Consider the following 25,680-nt stretch of genomic DNA (forward strand, 5'->3'; position numbering starts at 1 on the left):
TGGGACGGCCTCCTGCAACCCTCTGCCAGTGAAAATGGAACTTGGGTGTGGGGAAAACGCACGGCCCTCGTGAGCTCCGCTTTGAGCTGGCAGAGGCACTGCGGGCCGGTTCTTCGCTATTTCCGGGGCATCCCCATGGGCCAGATCTAAGCATTCCGTGGGCTGGATCTGGCCCCTGGGCCTTGAGTTTGACACCCCTGCTCTAGGGAAATAACAAAGTAGATTTCAGGATAGAATGGTAGTTAAATCTTTAAATCAGCTGCCCCTGTGGTGCAGCCGGAAGTATCTGGAACTTGTATCTTATGATTGCATTTTATGATTTATCACTTTGCTGTTTGTATGTACACCAAGAGCTTATGCACCAGAGACAATTTTTGTATGTGTCCCATTACTCTTGGCCAGTAAAGAATATTGTAACGCTCACATCCTCAACTGTGATCCATGGGCACCAACACAGTCACAAAAATAGCCTTTAGCATTCATCTGGCTACCCAGTGCTTTTTAAAGGGGGAGTTGGCACACTCTGGTGCCAGTCTCCAGAGCTCCTTTTGTTTGGTTTTGTGGCCTCGAGTAGACCCTAAGCACGCTAGTAGGAACTGGTATCAACAGAAGAGAATATCTAAAGCTCAGAATTGAACTGCGGGGTCCTTGGTGCTCTCTGAGCTTGGTTGTTTTCTTGCAGACGTTTCACCACCCAACTAGGAAACATCATCAGTGCTAGACTGGTAGGTGTATGCAAGTGATTTGAGAGTCAGTTAGGTGTAGTGGTATAAGGGACCAGGCTAGAAATTGGGAGACCCAGAGTTTTAGACTTGCCTTAGGTTTGAAGCTGACTTTAGGCCAGTCCCCCCTCTCTTAGCCCTAAGAATGGGACAGCAAGGGGAAACCACTGCATGGATTTGCCCAGTCCTTCCCTTGAAGGGAGACAGAGAACATTCATCCCACTCTTCTATGTGCCCAGTGGTCTAAAAACAAAAGGAGTTAACAATAAATGATAAAAGTTTCCTAAAAGTCTAGAACCGTGATGGTGAACTTATGGCATGCAGGCCAGAGGTGCCATGCAGAGCTGGCACATGCGCCATCGCCCAAGGTCAGATCTCCGTGTCTTTCATGAGCTTCTGGTTCCCTGCAAACGACGAAACAGAAGCTCACATAAGAAAAAGACCTGACCTCTCGCCGGCCAGCTGGTCTTCGAATCTCTGCTGTGTGTGCCTGCACATGCGTGCACATGTTGGTGCAAGTTTGTCTGCACATGCACATGTTTCCATTTGGGCATGCACGCACGGACGCAGTTTGGGCACTCAATGTCTTAACACGTTCGCCATTACTGATCTAGAGGGAATGTTTCAAAGCAGCTGAGGAGGGCTTAGGAAGGATGCTCAGGGTGAAAACGTCTGTTTTTGAAGCCTGCTTCTGTGTAATTAGAGTGGACAAATATGTCATCAAGGATCATCTCTGTCCGTAGGATAGATAGACGGTTGAAAAGCACCCTGGCTAAAGTTAATAGTAAAACCATTTTTGTGCAGCTGCCCCCAACACCTGCACAGTTGTGTCCTAGGTCAACTCAACTAGGTGATGAACCAGTGGTGAAATTCATTTTTTTTTACCACTGGTTCTGTGGGCGTGGCTTGGTGGGCATGGTGTGGCTTGGTGGGCGTGGTGTGGCTTGGTGGGCATGGCTTGGTGACCATGGCAGAGAAAGAAGCAAAATCTCCATTCCCACCCCACTCCAAGGGAAGGATACTGCAAAATATCCATTCCCACCCCACTCCAGAGGAAGGATATAGCAAAATCCCCATTTCCTCCCCATTCCAGGGGAAGGATATTGCAAAATCTCTATTCCCTCCTCACTCCAGGGGAAGGATACTGCAAAATCTTCATTCCCTCATCACTCCAGGGGAAGGATATTGCAAAATCTCCAATCCCTCCCCACTCCAGGGGAAGGATATTGAAAAATCTCCATTCCCTCCTCACTCCAGGAGAAGGATACTGCAAAATCTCCATTCCCTCCCCACTCCGGAGGAAGGATACTGCAAAATCTCCATTCCCACCCTACTCCAGGGGAAGGATATTGCAAAATCTCCATTTCCATCCCACTCCAGGGGATGGATACTGCAAAATTTCCATTCCCTCCCCACTCCTGAGGGAAAGATACTGCAAAATCCCCATTCCCTCTCCATTCCAGGGGAAGGATACTGTAAAATCTCCATTCCCTCCCCACTCCAGGGGAAGGATACTGCAAAATCTCCATTCCCTCCTCACCCCAGGGGGAGGATATTGCAAAATCTCCATTCCCACCCCATTCGGGGGCCAGCCAGAGGTGGCATTTGCTGGTTCTCCGAACTACTCAAAATTTCTGCTACTAGTTCTCCAGAACCTGTCAGAACCTGCTGGATTTCACCCCTACAATGAACTGAACCCAAAGTGGCCTTCACTTTTCTGTTCTTCTTCCAGTCTACTGGTGCTAGAGAACAACCTTGGCATCTAATGGAGATAGAAACTGTAAGGCAAGGTCTTCCTAGTGGCAATTTAAAAACACCTGTCCATGGGAAAGCATCAATTTGGCATATCTTCCAATGGGAGAAATATATAATTTACCGGTTTTTCAAAGACTGTTTTAAATAAATTCCATCAGTTCTAGGTAGCATCTGTCATGTCTTTAATATCCATCTGTTCAATCATTAATATCATTAATAATCTATCCATTAAGTTATTTGCTCCATACATTTGTTGGGAATAATCTTATTAATGCATCTAACTGATATTAGTTTTAATTTCCACTAATTGTTCTGATTAATTAATAATGGATAGCCTCTATTAATCTGCAGATTGTGGTTTTTTTTTTGAAGACTCTTGGGAATAGTTCTTGTGAAAATGCAAATTTTCACCATGTGTATGTACGCAACGGGACATGGTGGCTCAATGGCTAAGACGCTGAGCTTGTCGATCAGAAAGGTCGGCAGTTCGGCGGTTCGAATCCCTAGCACCATATAACGGATTGAGCTCCCATTACTTATCACAGCTTCTTTCAACCTAGCAGTTCGAAAGCATATAAAAAATGCTAGCAGAAAAATGGGAACCACCTTTGGTGGGAAGGTAACAGCGCTCCATGCGCCTTTGGTGTTTAGTCATGCCAGCCACATGACCACAGAGACGTCTTCGGACAGGGCTGGCTCTTTGGCTTTGAAGCGGCACTGCCACCTAGAGTCGGGAACGACTAGCACATACGTGCGAGGGGAACCGTTATCTTTATCTACGCAATATAAAAGTTTAAAAGTTGTAACTTGCTCTTATAAAAAGTGGAAAGGAAGCATTGTTTTCTTTTATGTATCTTAGATTGTGGGACAGCCTCCCCGTCAGGAATAGAGGAGAAATGGATCATATTTTATTCACATTTTAAGGTAGCAGAACCAAAGTAGCAGTTCCAAAAAAATATAATGAAGCAGGGTTCACAATAATGACAACATTTACCATTTGGGGGATCTTCCCAAATGTGTATTAAAAGTACACATATTAGAGAAAAAAGCATGCACACAATACCCTCAAATTAGGTAAAATTGTTTGGCAAAAAAAGAAAAACCCTAGGAAAAACATACACAGATACATATATCTGTGAAGGGATCCTTTCTAGTTTTCTGGAGAGTTTTCTACAACCATCCCAGCTGATTTCTGATGGGCAAAGTCAGATAGCATGAATTGAATCACTGAACAAATTCTGATCCCAATTGTGGAATTATCCATAGTTTTATGAATGTTGACATTTGATCAAAACTGGAAGATTAGTAATGTTTGGAATAGTCTGATTAATTAATGTAACCTTAATTCTCTTTCTCTTTTTCTCTTTCCCTTTCTCTCTCTTTCTCATTCTCTTTTCATTCTCTTTCCTTTTCTCTTTCTCTCTTGTTCTTTCTCTTTCATTCTCTCTTCTCTCATTCCCTTTCTCTCTCCCTTTCCCTCTTTCTGTTCCTTTCTTTTTCTTTCTCTCTCTCTCATTCTCTTTTCCTTTCTCTTTCTCTTTTTTTCTTTCACTCTTTCTCTCTCCCTTTCCCTCGTTCTGCTCCTCTCTTTTTTTTCTCTCTTTCTCTTTCGCTATCTCTATATTTCTCATTCTCTTTTCCTTTCTTTTTCTCTCTTTTTCTTTTTCTTTCACTCTTTCTCATTCCATTTCTCCCTTTCCCTCTTTCTGTTCCTCTCTTTTTCTTTCTCTCTCTATCATTCTCTTTTCCTTTCTCTTTCTCTCTTTTTCTTTCACTCTTTCGCTCTCATTTCCTTTCTCTCTCCCTTTCCCTCATTCTCCTCTTTTTTCTTTCTTTCTCTTTCACTATCTCTATATTTCTCATTCTCTTTTCCTTTCTTTTTCTCTCTTTTTCTTTTTCTTTCACTCTTTCTCTCTCATTCCCTTTCTCCCTTTCCCTCTTTCTGTTCCTCTCTTTTTCTTTCTCTCTTTCTCTTTCTGCCTCTGCAAACAGGACTCACAGCCATGGCTGAAGCAATGAAGTTGCAGAAGATTAAGCTTATGGCCATGAACAGCCTCCATGGAAGCGGAAGTCAGAATGGGACCGAGTCGGAGAACGAAGAACTGAATTCGAATGCAGGTAAATAAAGCAAGTCTCAACTGTGAATTGTTTGCACATCTGTGGAAATTCCCAATCACCAGGTCATGGTTGTCCCAAAGATGCTTTTTCTAGTAGGCAACTGGACTTTATGAAGGATCGTATTAGATACAAAAAGGGGTTTTATTTTCTTTCTTATTTTGTATTAAAAGTGTTTTATTTTTTATTTTTCAACATAAAAAACATTCCATCTTTCCTTAAACATTGTTCTTCTGGGTACAGATATCTCTCTGCAACAGCTTTCAACATTTACAACATCCTTCACATTAATATTAATTCTCTAATCTTAAAATTGCTATATATTAAGCAATTGAACATTATTAACCTATTCATTTTCCTCTTAACATCTTCTAATAAAATTACGATAATAACATTAAGCATAATTATCTTCCTCATCATAATACTAACAATTATCATCTAGTTTATACCTTTGTCTTAACATATCTTTTCTCTTCTTTAGTCTTCTTCCCTTATTTCCAATTTCCCTTTTTCCTCTAACCATTGATAAAATCCTATATAATATAATATTCAGTTTGTTCTTTTTCTTTAATTATTATTGTTAATCTATTCATTTCTGCACATTCTAATGTTTTCCTGATCACCTTCTCATCAATAGGAATCTCTTCACTTTTCCAATGTTGTGCACATGCAATTCTAGCTAGAGTTTAATACATGGATAATTAAAAAGGGGTTTTATTTTCCTCTGTTGCTATTTTGGATAAGATGCATCCTTTTTTTTTTTTTCGTTGTATATATATATTTTATTATGTTTTCATTCTATACAATCACATATTTACTGTGCTTGATCAGGGCATATAACATTGAGTAATAAACACAGCCTTCACTTATATAGAAAATGCCCTCTACAATACAAACCCAATATACCACCTTGGCCCACCATACACCCTCTTTCAACCCCCTCCAACTTTCATTCTTCCTTCTCACACACCCCTCTACGCCTACTTCCCCTCCCCTTCTTTCTAACCCTAACCCTGTCACTCCCTCTAATCCATTCCCTCCCTCCCTTCTCCTCCTCCTCTCTCTCACCCTCTCCACCCTCCTTCTTCTTTCACTCAACTCTTTCCTTCGGTATATTTCTATTATCTTCCAGTATATTCGGTTTGTTCTATTTTCGCACTAACATTGAAAAGCCACAGTATACAAATGCAATCATGGAATTTAACACATATTGTATTTCCCCCCTCCCCCCTCCCCCTAAATCCCCACCTCCCTTCCCTCCCCCCGACTTCCCAAAGACCATACGTGGTATAACTTTTGGACAATCACAGTCTAAAATATCTCTACATTGAACTCAGCTCCTTACTGTTACCCAAATTTTAAACAATTTAAATTGTTACTGATACTAAGCATAAGCTATCTGGAGTTTCTTAGTCCCATATTTACTTTTTATGTAATCAATCCATTTTTTCCAGTCTCGTTTATATCTCTCGTTTGAATGTTCTTTGAGATATGCTGAAATTTTGGCCATTTCGGCTAAGTTCATAACTTTCAAAGTCCATTCTTGAAGATGCATCCTTTAGAACAATCATTTTATTGGGAAATGAGAGCACATCACACCTAAAGCAGCTGCGGGAATGCAGAGTGGAAGATGACTTTTTCCATTATTGTCTTAATGCAACATGAATTATGCTATTTTTTTCCCTCCTCTTTAAGAAATCATCTGTAATTGGCAGGAAAATCCCTACATGCATATGAGATCCCCTGCCGAGTCCCACTGGGTTGTTTTCTCTCTCTCCTTTTTTGGCAACAATTTTGTTTTCCCTTTTTTCCTTCTTTCTTTCTTTTTTAAATGTTAATCATGCCTTTTGACTTTGGAAAATGGCAATATGAAGGCTCCGTCAGAAGGAAAAATTGTGCAGGTAAAGGCATTCACCTTATGCAAAATAATCTCCATTTGCATGCAATTTAGAGGTTTGGAAGCATTAGTCATCCCCAGCCACTCCCAAAGACCAGAATGGGTAAATAGCAATAGCACTTAGACTTATATACCACTTTACAGTGCTTTTACAGCTCTCTCTAAGTGGTTTACAGAGTCAGCATTTTGCCCCCAAACAATCTGGGTCCTCATTTTACCCACCTCGGAAGGATGGCAGGCTGAGTCAACCTTGAGCCTGGTGAGATTCAAACTGCCAAATTGCAGGCAACCAGCAGTCAGCAGTCAGCAGAATTAGCTTGCAATACTACATTCTAATCATTGTGCCATCACAGCTCTTATTAGTCTTATGAGGGAGGGAGGGAGGGAGGGAGGGAGGGAGGAAGAGCAATAGCACTTAGACTTATATACCACTTCACAGTGCTTTTACAGCTCTCTCTAAGCGGTTTACAGAGTCAGCCTATTGCCCCCAACAATCTGGGTCCTCATTTTACCCACCTTGGAAGGATGGAAGGCTGAGTCAACCTTGAGCTTGGTGAGGATTGAACTGCTGGCAGTCAGCAGAATTAGCCTGCAATACTACATTCTAATCATTGTGCCATCACAGCTCTTATTACTCTTATTAGGGAGGGAGGAAGGAAGGAAGGAAGGGCAATAGCACTTAGACTTATATACCACTTTACAGTGCTTTTACAGCTCTCTCTAAGTGGCTTACAGAGTCAGCACTATTGCGCCCCCTCTCCCCAACAATCTGGATCCTCATTTTACTGACTTCGGTCTCCTTCTGCGACCTTCTGACGCACAAAATCAACGCGGGAGCGAGATTCACTTAAGAACTGTGCTGCAGCGATCAACTGCAGTGATTCGCTTAATAACGTGCGGCAAGAAAGGTCGTAAAATGGGGCAAAACTCACTTCCCAACTGCCTTGCTCAACAAAACAAATGCTATGCTCAACTCTGGTCATACATAAGGTATTCAGCCCATTAGTCTACATCATGGCTTGAAATGAATAAACCAAAAATAAAAGAAGGTTGTATTTTGAACGTCCCATCTTCCGAAATCAGCAGACGCAGCGCGCGCGCACACACATACACAAAACACACACCGAAGCAGTCAGCCACGTTCACCGAGGCAAACATTTTATTTTAAGGAGACAGACCTACAGTTTCTCTGATTCGAGGTTGCGTTTAATAGCTTCTCTAATGGTTGCAACATGACTGCGCATCTTGATTTCAGCATGAATAACAACCTGTTCGTGTTTCATTTAGTTCCAAATGAGAAATTCTGCCTTTTTATTGTTTTAGGAAATTAGTCTGTGTACTATTGCTCCTGAAACTTTATAATTAATCACGAAAGGTTACGGCTTTTGAGAGTTTTTTTTGGGGGGGGGGGCGGCGGAAATAGGCGCTTGAAGGATTACAACTGTAGCTGTCAAGTCAGAAACATGGGCCTTCACATTTGTTTTGAACGGTGTATCTTCCATTCTTTTGAAGACATACTGCTAACGCACAAAGACACACAATGTACACACGCACACACTTCAGGGCAGAATTACAAAGAGTTAGAAGTTGCCGGTTGACTTTGGAAAAATGAGAGTTTGCCATAGGGCCATTGGCACTAGTGGGATGGAAAATACATACAGCTACACCTTGACTTAACAACAATTCATTTAGTGACTGTTCCAAGCTGCAATGGCACTGAAAACAGTGACACATGACCATTTTTAGAATAGGGTACAATAGAACAGAATAGAATAGAATAGATTAGAATAGATATTAGAATAAAAGAATAGAATAGAATAGATATTAGAATGAAAGAATAGAATAGATATTAGACTGAAAGAATAGAATAGAATAGAATAGATATTAGAATGAAAGAATAGATATTAGAATGAAAGAAAAGAATATAATACAATAGAATAGAAATTAAAATTTATTTATTTATTTTTATTTTATTAACATTTATAGGCCGCCCTTTTCCCTGAAGGGACTCAGGGCGGCTTACATAAAAAGAATAGATATTAGAATGAATGAATAGAATAGATACTAGAATGAAAGAATAGAATAGAATAGATAGAATGAAAGAATAGAATAACAATGAATAGAATAGAATAGATATTAGAATGAAAGAATAGAATAGAAATTAGAATGAATGAATAGAACACAACAGAATAGAACAGAATAGGAATTAAAATGAAAGAATAGAGTAGAATAGAAAATGGAATAGAATAGAATAGAGCTGGAAGGGAGCTTGGAGGTATTCTTGTCTAGTTTTTCATACTTACAACCATTGCAAAATCCCCATGTCATGTGATCAAAATTCAGATGCTTGTCAGCTGACTCATATTTATGACGGTTGCAGTGTCCCAGGGTCATGTGATCACCTTTTGCAACCTTCTGACAAGCAAAGTCAATGTGGAAGCCAGATTCATTTAATAACCATGTTACTAGCTTAACAACAGCAGTGATTCGCTTAACAACTGCAGCAGGAAAAGTCCTTAAAATGGGGGCGAAATTCATGTAACAACTGTCTTGCTTAGCAACCGCAGAAATTCTGGATTCCACTGTGTAAGCCCAGGACTACCTGTACCATAATTTATTTTTATAGAATTTTACATTTGGTTTTGGTTTTGCTGGCATTGGAACCCTCTGTAAAAGTTCAGCCTCCTGGTGAACTCTTTTTTCGGTAGCCGAAACACAGTCCTACCAAACTTGTCCAAACTGCAGTGGCTGAAAAATTGGTTGTGTGGTTTCCTGCTATGTCCGTCCCAATTGTGGTTGTAAGTTCACTACAGGTTTGTAGAACTTGGCGGTTCTTCTTCTTCTTCCTCTTCCTCTTCCTCTTCCTCTTCCTCTTCTTCTTCTTCTTCTTCCTCCTCCTCCTCCTCCTCTTCTTCATCTCCTCCTCCTCCTCCTTCTTTTTCTTTTTCTTCCTCTTCTCCTCCTCCTCCTTCTTCCCCTCCTCCTCCTCCCTCCTCCTCCTTTTCTTTCATCCTGCAAATCAGTACCTGTAAAAGATATTCCATCTTTTCTTTGAATCGCAGAGCAAGTCATGCTTCCTAAACATTACAGCAACTTTCCTTTAGGTCATTATGCATGGAGAAACCTCTGCTTCTATCTGTTGTTGGTGTCTGTGTGTGTGTTTGTGTGTGTGTGTGTGTGTGAGAGAGAGAGAGCGAGAGAGAGAGAGAAAGAGAGAGAGAGAAAGAGAAAGAGAGAGTCTGCATCACACAGAACTTTTGGAAAGTTGAAAATTGGCCTGGTTCATAAATTTCCAGTGGATAAAAATTTAGACGCCAGCGCTGAAATGTGTTGCCATATAGCCCCGAGCTTCCTTCGGCTAAAACAAAGAGGCGTTAACCTTCGCGAAATTCTTTCAAGAGAGAGTGCGCATTTTCCCCACCTCCCACTCTGTACCTGCCACGCAGGATTTTATTATTATTTTCTTTCCCCTCCTTGTAAATGCAAACATCCTTCACGATCTGTTTTGTCTCTCTGTGTGTGTGTGTGTGTGTGTGTGTGTGTGTGTGTGTGTGTGTGTGTGTGTGTGTAAAAAACCACCCACAAATACATCACTCAAAGGAATATTTAAAGGAGCATCAGGAGGGGTGGAACTCATTGGTTTAATGGAATGCTGTCAAGGAAAATCAGCATCACAAATGACACCAGGGCAAAATTGATACTTCTGCACTGACACGCTAAAAGAAAACCCTATGCATTATTTAGAAAATCCTCGAAAAATCTGTCAGCGGATTGCCGAGTTAGCAGAAGTGGGGTTGGAGCACAGAAGGAGGGATCGGAGTTGAAGAGGTGTGTGGGCTGCTCTGCGCCTGTAACTTTTCATGTTCAGCCCTGTCCAGGCAGACCAAGTGATTACGTGGTCAGCAATTCTCTTCCAAGCTCTTTTAGAGTCTTCAATTAAAAGAAGTTGGGTTTTTTCTTTCCCATCTAAAAAGTAGTTTGCTCGTGCTACGGTTGGCTTTGCCTCAAAGAGCCTCTTGATGCGGGTGAAGGAGGAGAGTGCAAAAGTTGGCTTGAAACTCAACATTCAGAAAACTTAAGATCGTGGCATCCGGCCCTCTCAAATCCTGGCAAATAGATGGGGAAGAAATGGAGGTAGTGACAGGTTTTATTTTCCTGGGCTCCAAGATCACCGCAGATGGGGACTGCAGCCAAGAAATTAAGATGCTTGCTTCTGGGGAGGAAAGCTATGGCAAATCTAGACAGCATACTAAAAAGCAGAGACATCACACACACACCCAACAAAAGTGTGTATAGTTGAGGGTATGGTTTTCCCAGTTGCAATGGATGACTGTGAAAGTTGGACCATAAGGAAGGCTGAGAACCAAAGAATGGAGGCCTTGGAACTATGGTGCTGGAGAAGACTCCTGCGAGTCCCTTGGCCTGCAAGGCCATCCAACCAGTCAGTCCTAGAGGAGATCAACCTTGACTGCTCTTTAGAAGGCCAGATCCTGAAGAGGAAACTCAAATCCTTTGGCCACCTAATGAGAAGGAAGGACTCCCTGGAGAGGAGCCTAATGCTGGGAAAGATTGAGGGCAAAAAAAGAAGGGGTCGAAAGAGAGTAAGGTGGCTGGCTGGAGTCACCGAAGCAGTCGATGTGAGTTTAAATGGACTCCAGAGGATGGTGGAGGACAGGAAGGCCTGGAGGAGCATTGTCCATGGGGGTCGCGATGGGTCAGACACAACTTTGCAACTAACAACAACTGGCTTACGAGTTAATGAGCAGATCAAGAAGAAGAAGAGGTGGTGTGTTAAATGACAGATGAATACCAACCCATCTTAAATCTAAGACATACAAGCCAACCCTCCTCCCTGTTGCACTGTATGGCACTGAATGCTGGGCAGCAACAATAGAGACCGAAAGCTATCTCCATACCATGGAAATGTGAATGTTCCATTGGATATCGGGCATCTCCCTTCCTGACCACATCACAAATGACATCATTCAACAAGAGGTTTGCTTCTTTTGAAATTCTTCCTTCCAACCAGACGTTCATCCTCAGAGTTTCCCCGTAGCTGAAATTTGCAGAAAAGGTAGCAGGACATTATTTTGAAAGTCTTTCGTTGTTGGTTTTTTAATCTAATTTGTTGGTTTTTAATCTAACGCTATCCAGAGCTGCAACCACTGAGATGAGCAGCTATATAAATTAATGTAAATATAAAATATAAATAAAGACATATTGTCTATTCAGTCTAGCAGTCCAATCTTTGGCACTTATATGGATTCCTAAGTTTGTGTGCTTCCTGCGCCTTCAAAATGTTGGAGTTTTGTTTTCAATAATGCATAAAAATTGGCAATCCAATGTGTATGTAATATGAAATATTCTGTTATCTGTACATTTAACCTAACAGCATCTGGGTAGGCAGAAGCTGTTGGCTAATGCAGATCTATCTGCATGTTGATCTATAAACCCCAGATCAGATCAGATCATTTGAAAATCCTGAATTCTTCCAATACTTATATGAGGAGCTTCATTGGGGGGGGGGGGGAGATCTCCTTACTCTTAATCCTTTTGATTTTTTCCCCCTCCACTGTTTCTTTACAACAAAAATATACAACTTTTGATGAGAGTTGATAAATAGCATAGCATAGCATAGCATAGCATAGAATAGAATAGAATAGAATAGAATAGAATAGAATAGAATAGAATAACAGAGTTGGAAGGGACCTTGAAGGTCTTCTAGTCCAACCTCCTGCTTAGGCAGGAAACCATACCCCTCTTCCGACAATGGTTGTTGAGTCTCTTCTTTAAAACTTCCAGTGTTGGAGCATTCACAACTTTTGGAGGCAAGTTGTTTCACTGATTAATTGTTCTAACTGTCAGGAAATTTCTCCTTAGTTCTAAGTTGCTTCTCTCCTTGTTTATTTTCCACCCATTACTTCTTGTCATGTCCTCAGGTGCCTTGGAGAATAGCTTGACTCCCTCTTCTTTGTGGCAGCCCCTGAGATATTGGACCACTGCTATCATATCTCCCCTAGTCCTTCTTTTCATTAAACTAGACATACCCAGTTCCTGCAACCGTTCTTCATGTGTTTTAGCCTCCGGTCCCCTAATCATCTTTGTTGCTCTTCTCTGCACTCTTTCTAGAGTCTCAACGTCTTTTTTCCATCGTGGCGACCAAAACTGGATGCAGGATTCCAAATGTGGCCTTACCACGCGTTTAACGTCATGAAAATCTAGTTTAAGTATCCATTCAGATTTTTGTTTTATTTTTATTTCCAAATCGCCCTTAAGAATGAATGCACGACGAAAGTGCTAATGAAATGAAAACATAGTTTTCTTCTTTTTATTTTCTTCGTGATAAAAGGGCTAACGAAGAAATGTTCAGAACACAATTTTGTCTCTTTTATTTTCTTTCATCCATGTTTTGGGCTCAGAAATGGTCTACATTCATGAACCTTTTTCCCCACAAATTTATAGTAGAAGTGCAGAGGTCTCACCTCTTCAAAGCCTTCATTGGGGGGGGGGGGGAGAGAGACATTCAGCATGGACTAATCTTCATTTCCCCTCCCCTATCTTCTTACAGCAGCACTAATGGAAATGTATTTTGTTTAATGACTCTGAAATCCTGTTTGTAATTAGATGTGGGAATTGGTCTTACTTTGTAACAGATGATACTGGAATAATAATATGAGAGAAGCTACACTGAGGCCGCTCCCCTCCGAAATCTATATCATTTTTCACACTATTGACAGGAAGCGTGCTGGAGGGGAAAAAAATGGAGAAAACATAGAGATTGATTTTATTTTAAATAAAGAAGCGGGATTGTGTCTGATCCAGTCCTATTCACCATAACGTTATTTATGGCTTCGCCTTGCAGGTCAATTTGTTTTCTTTTCCATGTCAAATTGGAGCAGGGCTGGTTCTGGTGGGATAGGAAATTTGGTAAGGAGGAATTTTTAGAAAGTGTGAGGTTTGTTTTAACTCCCTCTTACGACTCCTCCCATGGTTGTTGTTTGCATGTTTTCAAAGAAAATCCCTTCTTTTTGAAATAAAACAATTTTCTAAGATCCATGTCAATCTAATGAGACCCATTAATTTAAAAAAATTAATGTTTCCATAGTCTTCCTTCCTTCCTTCCTATTTCTTTCCTTCCTTTCTTCCTATCTCCCTTCCTTCCATCCATCCATCCCTTTCCTTCCTTCCTTCCTTTCCTTTCTTCCTATCTCTCCTTCCTTTCTTCTTATCTCCCCTTCCTTCCTTCCTTCCTTCCATCCCACCCTCCTTCTATCCCTTTTCTTTCTTCCTTCCTTCGTTTCCTTCCTTCCTATCTCTCTTTCCTTCCTTTCTTCCTATCTCCTTTCCTTCCATCCATCCCTTTCCTTCCTTCCTCCCTTCCTCCCTTCCTTTCCTTCCTTTCTATCTCTCCTTCCTTTCTTCCTATCTCCCCTTCCTTCCTTCCATCCCACCCTCCTTCCATCCCTTTTCTTCCTTCCTTCCTATCTCTCTTTCCTTCCTTTCTTCCTATCTCCCTTCCTTCCATCCATCCCTTTCCTTCCTTTCTTTCTGTCCTTCCTTTCCTTCCTTCCTATCTCTCCTTCCATTCTTCCTATCTCTCCTTCCTTCTTTCTTTCCATCTATCCAGCCCTCCAGCCAGCCCTTTCCTTCCTTTCTTCCTATCTCCCCTTCCTTCCATCCATCCATTCCTCCCCCCCCCCTTTCCTTCTTTCCTTCTGCAGAAGGACAGCCTTCTCACCATATGGTTACTTATCACAATATTGGATTTTTGTTTCCCCATCATCCTCAACCAACATACCAGTTGCAATCCAGATAGAGGGGTAACGGGAATTGTAATTTTAGGTTCAGGGGGCTCACAGTGCCCTGAGGTGTCTGCCTTACACCTCCTGGATCAGGTACTTAAATATAAAATTTTGCTGTGCTTTCCAGTTCAACCTTTGTCCAGGTTGCATTGAAAGGTTATGGGCCAAAGCAGAAGGACTAAACATACCAATAAGGGAGAGTGTTTGTAGTTCAGGGTTGCAATGAGGGCTCCTTGGTGCTCTCCGAGCTTGGTTGTTTTCTTGCAGAGGTTTCATCACCCAAACTGCGTAACATCAATCCTAGAAGGGAGTGGAGAGGAGGAGGAGGAGGAGGAGGAGGAAAGAAAAAGGAGTAAGAGGACAAGGACCGTGGAATCCTTGATGCTCTCTGAGCTTGGTTGGTTTTTTGCAGATGTTACATTACTATCTTTTCAGAACCAGAGAAAGCAACAGTTAGCAGGTTAAGGTGAGAAGGAACTAAGCTGGTGAGACCTTGGAAAAGCACTCCTCAGAATCAGATGTTTTCAAGGGTTTCTCATCCTGAGCAACCCCACGCAAAACCAAAAACGAAGGGAAACATTATTTTTCCTTTGGTTTTGGAAACCCCTCCCCACCATGCTGAGCGAAAAGACATTTTCTTCCAGCTATACAGCTGACAACAGCAGGAGCCCCATAAATGCCAATTTTAATCAGACTTGATTTTATCAAACCCATGTGCAGCCATGTAAAAAAAAACCAACAACCTGATTTATGTGGAAGGCAAGATGTTTCCTGACAATCTGAGCATTTAATTGTTTCATTGATTGCTTCTTTATGTATATGTAGATGGACTCAGCTGGTCCTGGGCTCTTGAAAAGCTCTGAGTACGAATCCCATCCAGGGATCCTGACAAAACTGGGAAGCTGGAGTTGGCAACTCAAGATTTTGACAGTATGGTTTCAATTTACATTGAACAAATGCCCAAATCTCTCTCTCTCTCTCATATATATGTGTGTGTGTAGTATTTGTGCTGATAAATAAATAAAGGGAGACTAGTATAGATCTATTTCAAGCTATTTAGCTCTCATCAGCTAGCCATACCCTTACTGGGATTCGAACCTGGGCTGTATTGCGTATTAGGCAGATGTGTTAACCACTAAACCACAGGCTCTGATCCGTTATCAGCTGAGCCAGGGAGAAAGGTATATATTTAAAGTCACAACCCCTGGTATGCCTCAATTATGGAAGGAAGCTAACTGCTTCCATTCTCTGTCCATCGGCTTGTCACAAGAGACCATCCAGACAGAAAGCCCAATATTTTACTGTTGCCTTTGTTACATTTGTGTAGTATTTGTGCTGATAAATAAATAAAGGGAGACTAGTATAGATCTATTTCAAGCTATTTAGCTCTCATCAGTGTCTGTTTTGATTTGGTGGTATGAAGTGCACTTAGTATTATATCAGAATATAATACAGAATAACAGAATTGGAAGGGATCTTGGGGGTCTTTTACTCCAGCACCCTGCTCAGTCAGAAGACCCTATATTGTTCTGGACAAATGGCTGCCCAATCTCTTTTAAATGTCTTTTCAACTTTTCCTTCCCTATCATTTTCTAATTTCCTTCCTTCCTCTGAGTTTTCTCTCTTCTCTTCCTTTCCTTTCCTTCCCTATCATCCTAATTTCCTTCCTTCCTCTCACTTTCTCCCTTCCCTTACTTCCCTTTCCTATCATCCTAATTTCCTTCCTTCCTCTCACTTTCTCCCTTCCCTCCCTTCTCCTCCTTTCCAATTTCCTTTCCATCCCCTCATTTTTCTCCCTTCCCTTCCCTATCATTTCCCAATTTCCTTCCTTCCTCTCACATTTCTCCTTTCCCATCCCATCTCTCGAAAGTTTGTCATATTCTGTTCTGACATAGGCTAAAGATACTTCCTGTTTGCACACCTGTTGGACTTGCTGCCTCCCAAGCAGATCAGGGTGTCACCTGGGTGACAATGACAAAGCATCCATTGTGTTCCCAAATAGTCCAGTTTGATGCAATTGGATGCAATTACCTTAAAATGCCACCAGCTTTTGTAGGCTTAATTGTATATGTGTGATACTTTTCTAATTCAATTAAGACTAACTATTCCACATTAAGCTTTCTGTTAAAATCCATGCAGTGTACTATAAAAAAAGTCATTAATTTGCTAATATCAATTTAACTAGTTTTAGCTCATTAACCTTGACACGGAGGGTGCAAGGGAGAAGAACCTTTCCAGTTGCAGTTGTTCTCCACACAATAACCTGGAACTCTAAAAGACCCCTTGAAAATCCAAGTTCATTATTTTAAGCCATCAGCTACAGAATTATATCTGTGCATTGGAATTGCAAAGAGGTTCGTAGCTTTATTTTCCATGAATTTATTTTCTAATCCAGTCCCTGCACACTTTAAGTTTACGTTTTCATGCATATGGCACTCCTGATTTGTTGTTAGATAGCCTTGGTTATTGTTTTTTATTTAGTGTGCATGTAGTCCTCAACATACGACCACAGTTGAACCCCAAATTTCCATTGCTATCAATTATCGTTAAAGGTCAATTGACATTCGTTAGCCGAGTCTTTCCCCAAATTTATGACCTTCCTTGCAGCAGTTGTTAAGTGAACCACTGTAGTTGTTCAGTTAATAACGCAGTTGTTAAGTGACACCTGCTTCCCCATTGACTTTGCTTGCCAGAAGGTCGCAAAAAAAGGATCACAAAACCCTGGGACACTGCAACCGTCATAAGTCCATGCCAGTTGCCAAGCATCTGAATTCTGATCACGTCATCCTAGGGATGCTTCGCCCTTCATGTGAAAAATGGTCAGAAGCCCCTTTTTTCAGTGGCTTTGTAACTTCACTCAATGAATGATTTTAAGTCAAGGACTTTCTGTACTCAGAAGGGCCTTGAGCCATTCCGCTGCCAAGGATGAGCAAAAAAACCCACACCCACCCATTCCATACTTTGGAACCGAGTAGAATAGGATGCCAGGTGGCCAAGTGTCTGAATTTTGGATCACATGAGCAAAAGGCTGCTTCAGTGGTCGTAAGTGTGAAAAAAACAGTCACAAGTCATTCTTTTCTGTGCTGTTTTAACTTCAAACAGTAACCAAATGAATAACGTTGTTGCCTTTATTTTCTGTTTTGTATATATTTTTTAATTGTAGCAAACATTTAAAATCAATATTTATCCTCCTGGTTTGAACTTCTGGCTCTTGAATGAATACCTAGGACACCTGGCTATTCAAAACAGTAAATCCACTGTGAAACATATGGAAGTAAGCAGCTGTGTAAAAGCAATTTCTACCTAAAAGCACTCAGCTTCAAGATCACGTGAAGGGTTAATACCGCTTTATAAGGCCTTGGTAAGGCCACACTTGGAATGCCGCATCCAGTTTTGGTCGCCACGATGTAAAAAAGACATTGAGATTCTAGAAAGAGTTCAGAGAAGAGCAACTAAGATGATTAGGGGACTGGAGGCTAAAACATATGAAGAACGGCGGAAGAAACTGGTCATGTCTAGTTTAATGAAAAGAAGGACTAAGACTGACATGATAGCAGTGTTCCAATATCTCAGGGGTTGCCACAAAGAGAAGGGAGTCAAACTATTCTCCAAGGCACCTGAGGTCAGGACAAGAAGCAATGGGTGGAAACTAATCAAGGAGAGAAGCAACTTAGAACTAAGGAGAAATTTCCTGACAGTTAGAACAATTAATCAGTGGAACAACTTGCCTCCAGAAGTCGTGAATGCTCCAACACTGGAAGTTTTAAAGAAGATGTTGGATAACCATTTGTCTGAAGTCATGTAGGATTTTCTGCCTAAGCAGGGGGTTGGACTAGAAGACCTCCAAGGTCCCTTCCAACTCTGTTATTCCATTCTAACTAGTGAGGAAGAGAACATTCCAAAACCTGTATCTTGCCATCAAGAAGTCTTCTCCTTGTCAACCAACCACTGGTGTTGAGTGATGAACGATCTACAAGATGACAGACAAACACATTTTGTGAGAGATTATGAATCCTGTAGGTTTTCAGACCCCAGACTGTGAAGAAGCTTAAGTATGAAGACATTTAATATAGAACATTTTGAGCTGGAAATAAGCCGAGAGCCAGTGCAGTTGACAAAAGCCCAGCGTATACTGCTAAGGAAACCTCCTAAGACCCATTCTTAAGTTTTAAGTAAGTTTTTCAAAAGAGAGTTAAGTGAATTTTAAAGCAAGTTCCCTGTAATCCTGGTTTGTCTTGTTGAGGTCACAAAATATGATTTAGAAAGGACAAGATGAAAGGGGGGTGAGGGTGGAAATCTGATGATTCAGAGTTTGCTGTGAATTAGCTAAAAATAAATGAAATAAAGGTCATTTTAACCCTCATGATACTCGTTAGTGTAATCACACACAGAAGTAGACATTTTTGAAATGTGGTGATGGGACACTGGGAAATGTGCAAGAATAAGAAGGCAATGACTCACCAAAGCTCAGATTTTACTACTCACCAAATTTATATAAGGACAAAAATCCTGCATTAGATTTCCTGGGTATAGCAATAGCAATAACACTTAGACTTATATACTGCTCCATAGTGCTTTACAACACTCTCTAAGCAGTTTACAGAATCAGCATATTGCCCTCAGCTATCTGGGTCCTCATTTTACCGTCTTTGGAAGGATGGAAGGCTGAGTCAGTCTTGACCTGGTCAGGATCGAACTGCTGACAGTAGGCAGAGTTAGCCTGCGATACTGCATTCTAACTACTGTGCCACCAGGAATCCTAAGAGCAATAGCACTTAGACTTATATACCGCTTCATAGTGATTTACAGGCCTGTCTACGTGATTTATAGAGCCAGCACATTGCCCCCAACAATCTGGATCCTCATTTTACCGATCTCAGAACATGGAAGGCTGGATCAATCTTGATCCGATAATGATCGAACTGCTGGCAGTGGGCAGAGCCAGCATTTTGCCCCCAACAATCTGGGTCCTCATTTTACCGAGCTGGGAAGGATGGAAGGCTGAGTCACTCTTGAGCCAGTCAGGATTGAACTGCTGGCAGTGGGCAGAGTTAGCCTGCAATACTGCACATTAACCAAGGTTCTGTAAGAAGATGCCTCTGAACATACTACAGTCATGCACCCTTCTCAAGAAACTGATATCCAAGGATCGATTAATTAAGACTCAGTCCTTGACTTGGACTGCAATTGGGACCAGGATTTCCTTTGTTCAGCAAGGCAGTTGTTAAATGAGTCGATTTTACCATCTTTTTCGTTAAATGAATCGTGCTTCCCTCTATAGAGTTTGCAGAAGCCAACTTGGGAAGGTCACAGAAAGCAATTATATGACCCTGGGATGCTGCAACCATCCCAAACACGTGGATTGGCAAGCGCCCAAATTTTGGTCACATGACCACGGGGATGCGTCAATTTTCAATGATAGGACCGGTTGTAACTCACATTTTACAATGTCGTTGTAACTTTGAATGACCACTAAATGAACATTTGTAAATTGAGGACTACCTGGACTGGTCATGACAAACAGTCCTCAATCGAACTACATCTACATGGAGGGAAGTATGCAGTGGAGTACCCCAAGGCTGTGTTTTGGACCCAATACTCTTCAACATCTTCATCAATGATTTGGGTGAGGGAATAAATGGGGAACTCATCAAATTTGCAGATGATACCAAGCTGGCAGGAATAGCCAACACTCCAGAAGACAGGCTTAAGATACAGAAGGATCTTGACAAACTTGAACATTGGGCACTATCTAATAAAATGAAATTCAATGGTGAAAAGAGTAAAGTTCTACATTTAGGCAACAAAAACAAAATGCACAGGTACAGTATAGATGGTACCTTGCTCAATAGTAGTAACTGTGAAAGGGATCTTGGAATCCTAGTGGACAACCATTTAAATATGAGCCAGCAGTGTGTAGCAGCTACCAAAAAACCCAACACAGTTCTAGGCTGCATAAACAGAGAGAATCAAGGTCACGTGAAGTGTGCACGAACCAAGGTGGCGCAGTGGTTAAATGCAGCACTGCAGGCTACTGCTAGATCAGCAGGTCAGCGGTTCAAATCTCACCGGCTCAGGGTTGACTCAGCCTTCCATCCTTCCGAGGTGGGAAAAATGAGGACCCAGATTGTTGGGGGCAATATGCTGACTCTCTGTAAACCGCTTAGAGAGGCCTGAAAGGCCTATGAAGCGGTATATAAGTCTACTGCTACTGCTATTGTTAATACCACTTTATAATGCCTTGGTAAGGCCACACTTGGACTACTGCATTCAGTTTTGGTCACCACGATGAAGAAAAGATGTGGAGACTTTAGAAAGAGTGCAGAGAAGAGCAACAAAGATAATTAGGGGACTGGAGACTAAAACATATGAAGAACGGTTGCAGGAACTGGGTATGTATAGTTTAATGAAAAGAAGGACTAGGGGAGACATGATAGCAGTCTTCCAATATCTCAGGGGTTGCCACAAAGAAGAGGGAGTCAAACTATTTTCCAAGGAAACTGAGGGTAGAACAAGAAGCAATGGGTGGCAACTAATCAAGGAGAGAAGCAACTTAGAACTGAGGAGAAATTTCCTGATAGTTAGAACAATTAATCAGTGGAACAGAAATTGCCTCCAGAAGTTGTGAAGGCTCCAACACTGGAAGTCTTTAAGAAGATGTTGGATAGCCATTTGTCTGAAATGGTATAGGGTTTCCTGCCTAGGCAGGGGGTTGGACTAGAAGACCTCCAAGGTCCCTTCCCACTCTGCTATTGTATTCTATTGAACATACATCCAAAGTAGTCGCTATTGAGTTCAAACCTAATATTTGCGATATGCTACCCTGTTTCCCTGAAAATAAGACCTCCCTGGATAATAAGTCCAATCAGGCTTTTGAGTGCATGCGCTGAAATAAGCCCTCCCCCGAAAATATTGTAACCCAGCAGCAGCCATGAGGTGACCACACTCGCCCCCTCCTGCACCTCAAAAATAATAAGACCTCCACAAAAATAAGGTCAAGCGCTTATTTCGGGGGTCAAAAGAAAATAAGACCCTGTCTTATTTTCAGGGAAACATGGTACTTCATGAGAAAAAAAAGAATTATTGAGCAGACAGACAAATTAAAAAAATATTTTGTTTTGCAAGCATACACGCATAGAGAGAAGGCTGAGGTTCATCCACCATCCAAATGAAGAAATAAAACTAACAATTAAAGTTACAGAAAAACAATAAAGTCGGTAAGCATCACGGTATACAGTATTTAACAGTGATAGTAAAAAATAAAGCATTAAAGAACTTAAGCCAAAAAATCCAGTGCTTTTACTATCTAACTTTGCTGTACATTTAACAAGACAACTTCGCCCTCTGATTTTTACCATTTTTAACCACTGCACAAAGCGCTTCAGCCAATCCCTCGGCTTGACTAAATAAATAAGGTTTCAAATATATTTCGGCAAATCCGGACACGCCTTACAGCTGAAAGAAGAGAAAGAACAGAATTAGTTCGTCGAAATTCAAATCAAGTTCATAATCCTGATCTTTGACAATAATTATAATAGGGCAGGCCTCTTAATGAATACATCTTCTCTTTTTTGTCAGATTCCCTTTTGATCCAAAATTCTTATTTGTCTCCAAACCAACTACTTAGGTTCCCCATGCTGGCTAGTTGGCAAATCATGGTTTGCCCAAACCTTGGCTATTACGACTTAATCCACTTTGCTCATGCCAGGAAAAGCGACAAGAAATGAGAAGACAGTGGAGTGAATCAGTGGTGGGATTCAATTTTTTTACTACCGGTTCTGTGGGCGTGGCTTGGTGGGCGTGGAAGGGGAAGGATACTGTAAAATCTCCATTCCCTCCCAATCAGCTGGGACTCAAGAGGCAGACAATAGATGGGGGCGGGGCCAATCAGAGGTGGTATTTGCCGGTTCTCTGAACTATTCAAATTTTCCGCTACCGGTTCTCCAGAACTGGTCAGAACCTGCTGAATACCACCTCTGGAGCGAATATGAAAACAGGCAGGACAAAATTGTGACTTCCATCTTTCTGATGTAGAGTTTGGAAGCCAGCTGTGATAAGAAGTTAAGAAAGAAGTCAATGATGCATAGAAATGGAAGGTCACCTCTTTCCCTGCATAGAAATGGAAAGGTCACTGAGCCGAGGTGGCGCAGTGGTTAAATGCAGCACTGCAGGCTACTGCTAGATCAGCAGTTCAGCGGTTCAAATCTCACTGGCTCAGGGTTGACTCAGCCTTCCATCCTTCCGAGGTGGGTAAAATGAGGACCCAGATTGTTGGGGGCAATATGCTGACTCTCTGTAAACCGCTTAGAGAGGGCTGAAAGCCCTATGAAGCGGTATATAAGTCTACTGCTATTCCCCACAACAGATGAACGGCTACAAAAACTGATGGGGTTACCAGAGATGGCTAAATTAACTGTTTTGATTAAAGAAAATTACCATAAATACCTTTATTTCTACTTGGAAACCACTTCTGGACTTTGTGCTTGAGGTGGGGAGAAATGAGTCTTTGATTTTGGGTTTTACCAATCAGATTCGTTGTTATAGAAATGGCTAGTTTGCGTTATTATGAACGAGTAAAAAGTTGAAAGTAGATCTTAATGCCTTATTTTACTGCACCAACGGAGTTGGAAGTCAATGCTTTTTTCCCCCTTTTTCCCTTGCTTTCCCCCACTATCCACTTCCCTTGTTCCTTTCCTAATTTCCCTAATATTTGCTTTTGCATTCTCTTTGTATGTCATATTATAAATTAATAAAACCATTTGGAAAAAAAAGAAAGAAGTTGACGATATAATGTACCTTCCTCCGCACAGGGGCTTGTGATGTATTGCTCTTTAAGAAAGTAGTCATTTTATAACCGGGGGTTGTCAGGAACCAACATCAACTTTCTTCCCAAAATGAAGAGCTCGGGGAAGTGAGCGTTTGTCATTATGTTTAATTTGTGCGTACCTCGCCATTGGAAAGGCCAAGGGAGCTAGGCCGAGAACACAGCTGTACGGGCGCCTCGACTAATTGCCTCTCCATCCTCAACCTCATTTATCTTCATTTCTTCCCAATTATGCCACATTATCAATAGTCTCTGTTGCATCCGAGTCTTAATCCCCTTTATTCAGGCAGCATTAGACAGTGGCAGATGACTTCTTGGAGGTAGACAGAGTAAACAGCTAGGAAATGCCACCCCTGGCAGATGGCGATGCTTCGCAAGAGATGGGCACAACGTTTTGGAAACACGTTGCTGGGCTAGTGGTAGAAGGAGGCAAGCTGTCAATATTTTTATAAATGATCATCAAAAGTGCAGCTTGCTTAATATCAACGGAGCCACCAGCCAAAATTGGTAAAGTTTGAAAACTGTTTCCAAGGCTGCATTGCTGTAGGTTGGGAAGCATTGAGTTGAAGGACATCTCTGTTGTCTTGAAGCATGTTCTTCACCCATATCAGAGACATTGATTGCTTTCCATCTTCTGTAGATTCTGTAGGTTGGGAGGCCTTTATCAGAAGAGCATTGGGTTGAAGGACACATCTCTTGATTTGGAGCATGTCCTTCACCCATATTAGAGACATTGATTGCTTTCGATCTTCTGTAGATTGGGAGACCTTTATCTGAAGAGCATTTGGGTTGAAGGACACCTGTCTTGATCTGAAGCATGTCCTTCACCCATATCAGAGACATCGATTGCTTTCCATCTTCTGTAGGTTCTGTAGGTTGGGAGGCCTTTATCAGAAGAGCATTGGGTTGAAGGACACCTGTCTTGATTTGGAGCATGTCCTTCACCCCTATCAGAGACATCGATTGCTTTCCATCTTCTGTAGATTAGGAGACCTTTATCCGAAGAGCATTTGGGTTGAAGGACACATCTCTTGATTTGAAGCATGTCCTTCACCCACATCAGAGACGTTGATTGCTTTCCATCTTCTGCCTCCATTTTTGCTTTTGCGAGGACACTTTTGGGAGCCACTTGGAGTTAATGATATTCTTTAGACTCTCATTCTCTACATGAGGGTTGGGTAACTTTCTGTTGAGAGCTACATCTATGTGCAAGCAAGATCCTGGCCTGGATTCAGTGGTCAAAATGGACATTTGGTTTCTTCTTGACATTCTTCTTTCTCCACCTTTCTCATTCTAAATTCTTCTTCACTTTCCTTTCTTCTTTATATCCCTCCTTCCCTCCCCCGTTTCCCCTTGCAGCCGACAAGAACAGATTGAGCCTTCAATGAGATGGGTGGTTATATAAATTCGATAAATAAATAAAATTAGGCTGAAGGCTGCGTATGTATTATTTAACCCGTCTCTTCTCTGTGCAGGCGTGAATAGTCTCTCTAGCACATGTATGCAATAAATGCTGGCCCCAACTACATTCAGCTACCATCAGACGTTCTTCAGAGTAACTAAATTCAAACCGAGTAGTAAATTAGGTTTTTGGTGACTCCTAACCTGCTGTGAATTGGCAGAGTGTTAATGCAGTGAGCCTCTTTCCTCTTAGCTTGCTTTTCACACTAGAATTAAGAACAGAGAACTCTGATCAAAACGTGATCCAGTGGAGAAGGAAACCCACCCCAGTACAGTGGTGAAATTCATTTTTTTTTACTACTGGTTCTGTGGGTGTGGCATGGCTTGGTGGGTGTGACATGGCTTAGTGGGCGTGGCAGGGGAAGGATACTGCAAAATCTCCATTCCCATCCCACTCTGAGGCCAGCCAGAGGTGGCATTTGCTGGTCCTCCAAACTACTCAAAATTTCTGATACGGTTCTCTGAACTACTCAAAATTTCCACTACCGGTTCTCCAAACTACTCGAAATTTCCACTGCCGGTTCTCCAAACTACTCAAAATTTCCACTACCAGTTCTCTGAACTACTCAAAATTTCCACTACCGGTTCTCCAAACTACTCGAAATTTCCACTGCCGGTTCTCCAAACTACTCAAAATTTCCACTACCAGTTCTCTGAACTACTCAAAATTTCCACTCCCAGTTCTCTGAACTACTCAAAATTTCCACTACCGGTTCTCCGAACTGCTCAAAATTTCCACTACCGGTTCTCTGAACGACTCAAAATTTCCACTACCGGTTCTCTGAACTACTCAAAATTTCCGCTACCGGTTCTCCAGAACCTGCTGGATTCCACCCCTGCTCCAGTATCTTTGCCATGAAGACCCCATGGACAAAAGGCAAAAAGATACGACGTTGGAAGATGAGCCCCTCAGGTCGAAAGGTGTCCAAAAGCCTGGAGGAGCGTTGTCCATGGGCTGCAATGGGTTGGACACGACTTTGCAACTAACAACAAAAACAGAGTTGGCTTTCTTAGTGTACAGGGAAGCCCCCAAATCATGGGTGACTTCTTTCTTTTTCCAAAGAAGATAAAGTTCATGAGCTAATAAGTCTTGGTCCATTATCT

General features: G+C 41.7%; 1 protein-coding gene across 2 annotated transcripts in view; it reads left to right on the forward strand.

The window, feature by feature from the left end:
• DACH2 (dachshund family transcription factor 2) overlaps positions 1-25,680 on the forward strand; it is a 321,366-nt gene that overhangs the window by 213,922 nt on the left and 81,764 nt on the right. For both annotated transcript variants that reach the window (XM_087727336.1, XM_087727337.1), the window contains one exon: positions 4,470-4,595. In XM_087727336.1, the coding sequence (XP_087583462.1) occupies positions 4,470-4,595 (126 nt within the window). The remainder of the gene's footprint in view (positions 1-4,469; positions 4,596-25,680) is intronic.

This window comes from Thamnophis sirtalis, unplaced genomic scaffold, assembly GCF_051295495.1.
Source record: "Thamnophis sirtalis isolate CommonGarterSnake01/CBP01778 unplaced genomic scaffold, rThaSir2_p1.2 scaffold_13, whole genome shotgun sequence".
Classification (NCBI taxonomy): Eukaryota; Metazoa; Chordata; class Lepidosauria; order Squamata; family Natricidae; genus Thamnophis; species Thamnophis sirtalis.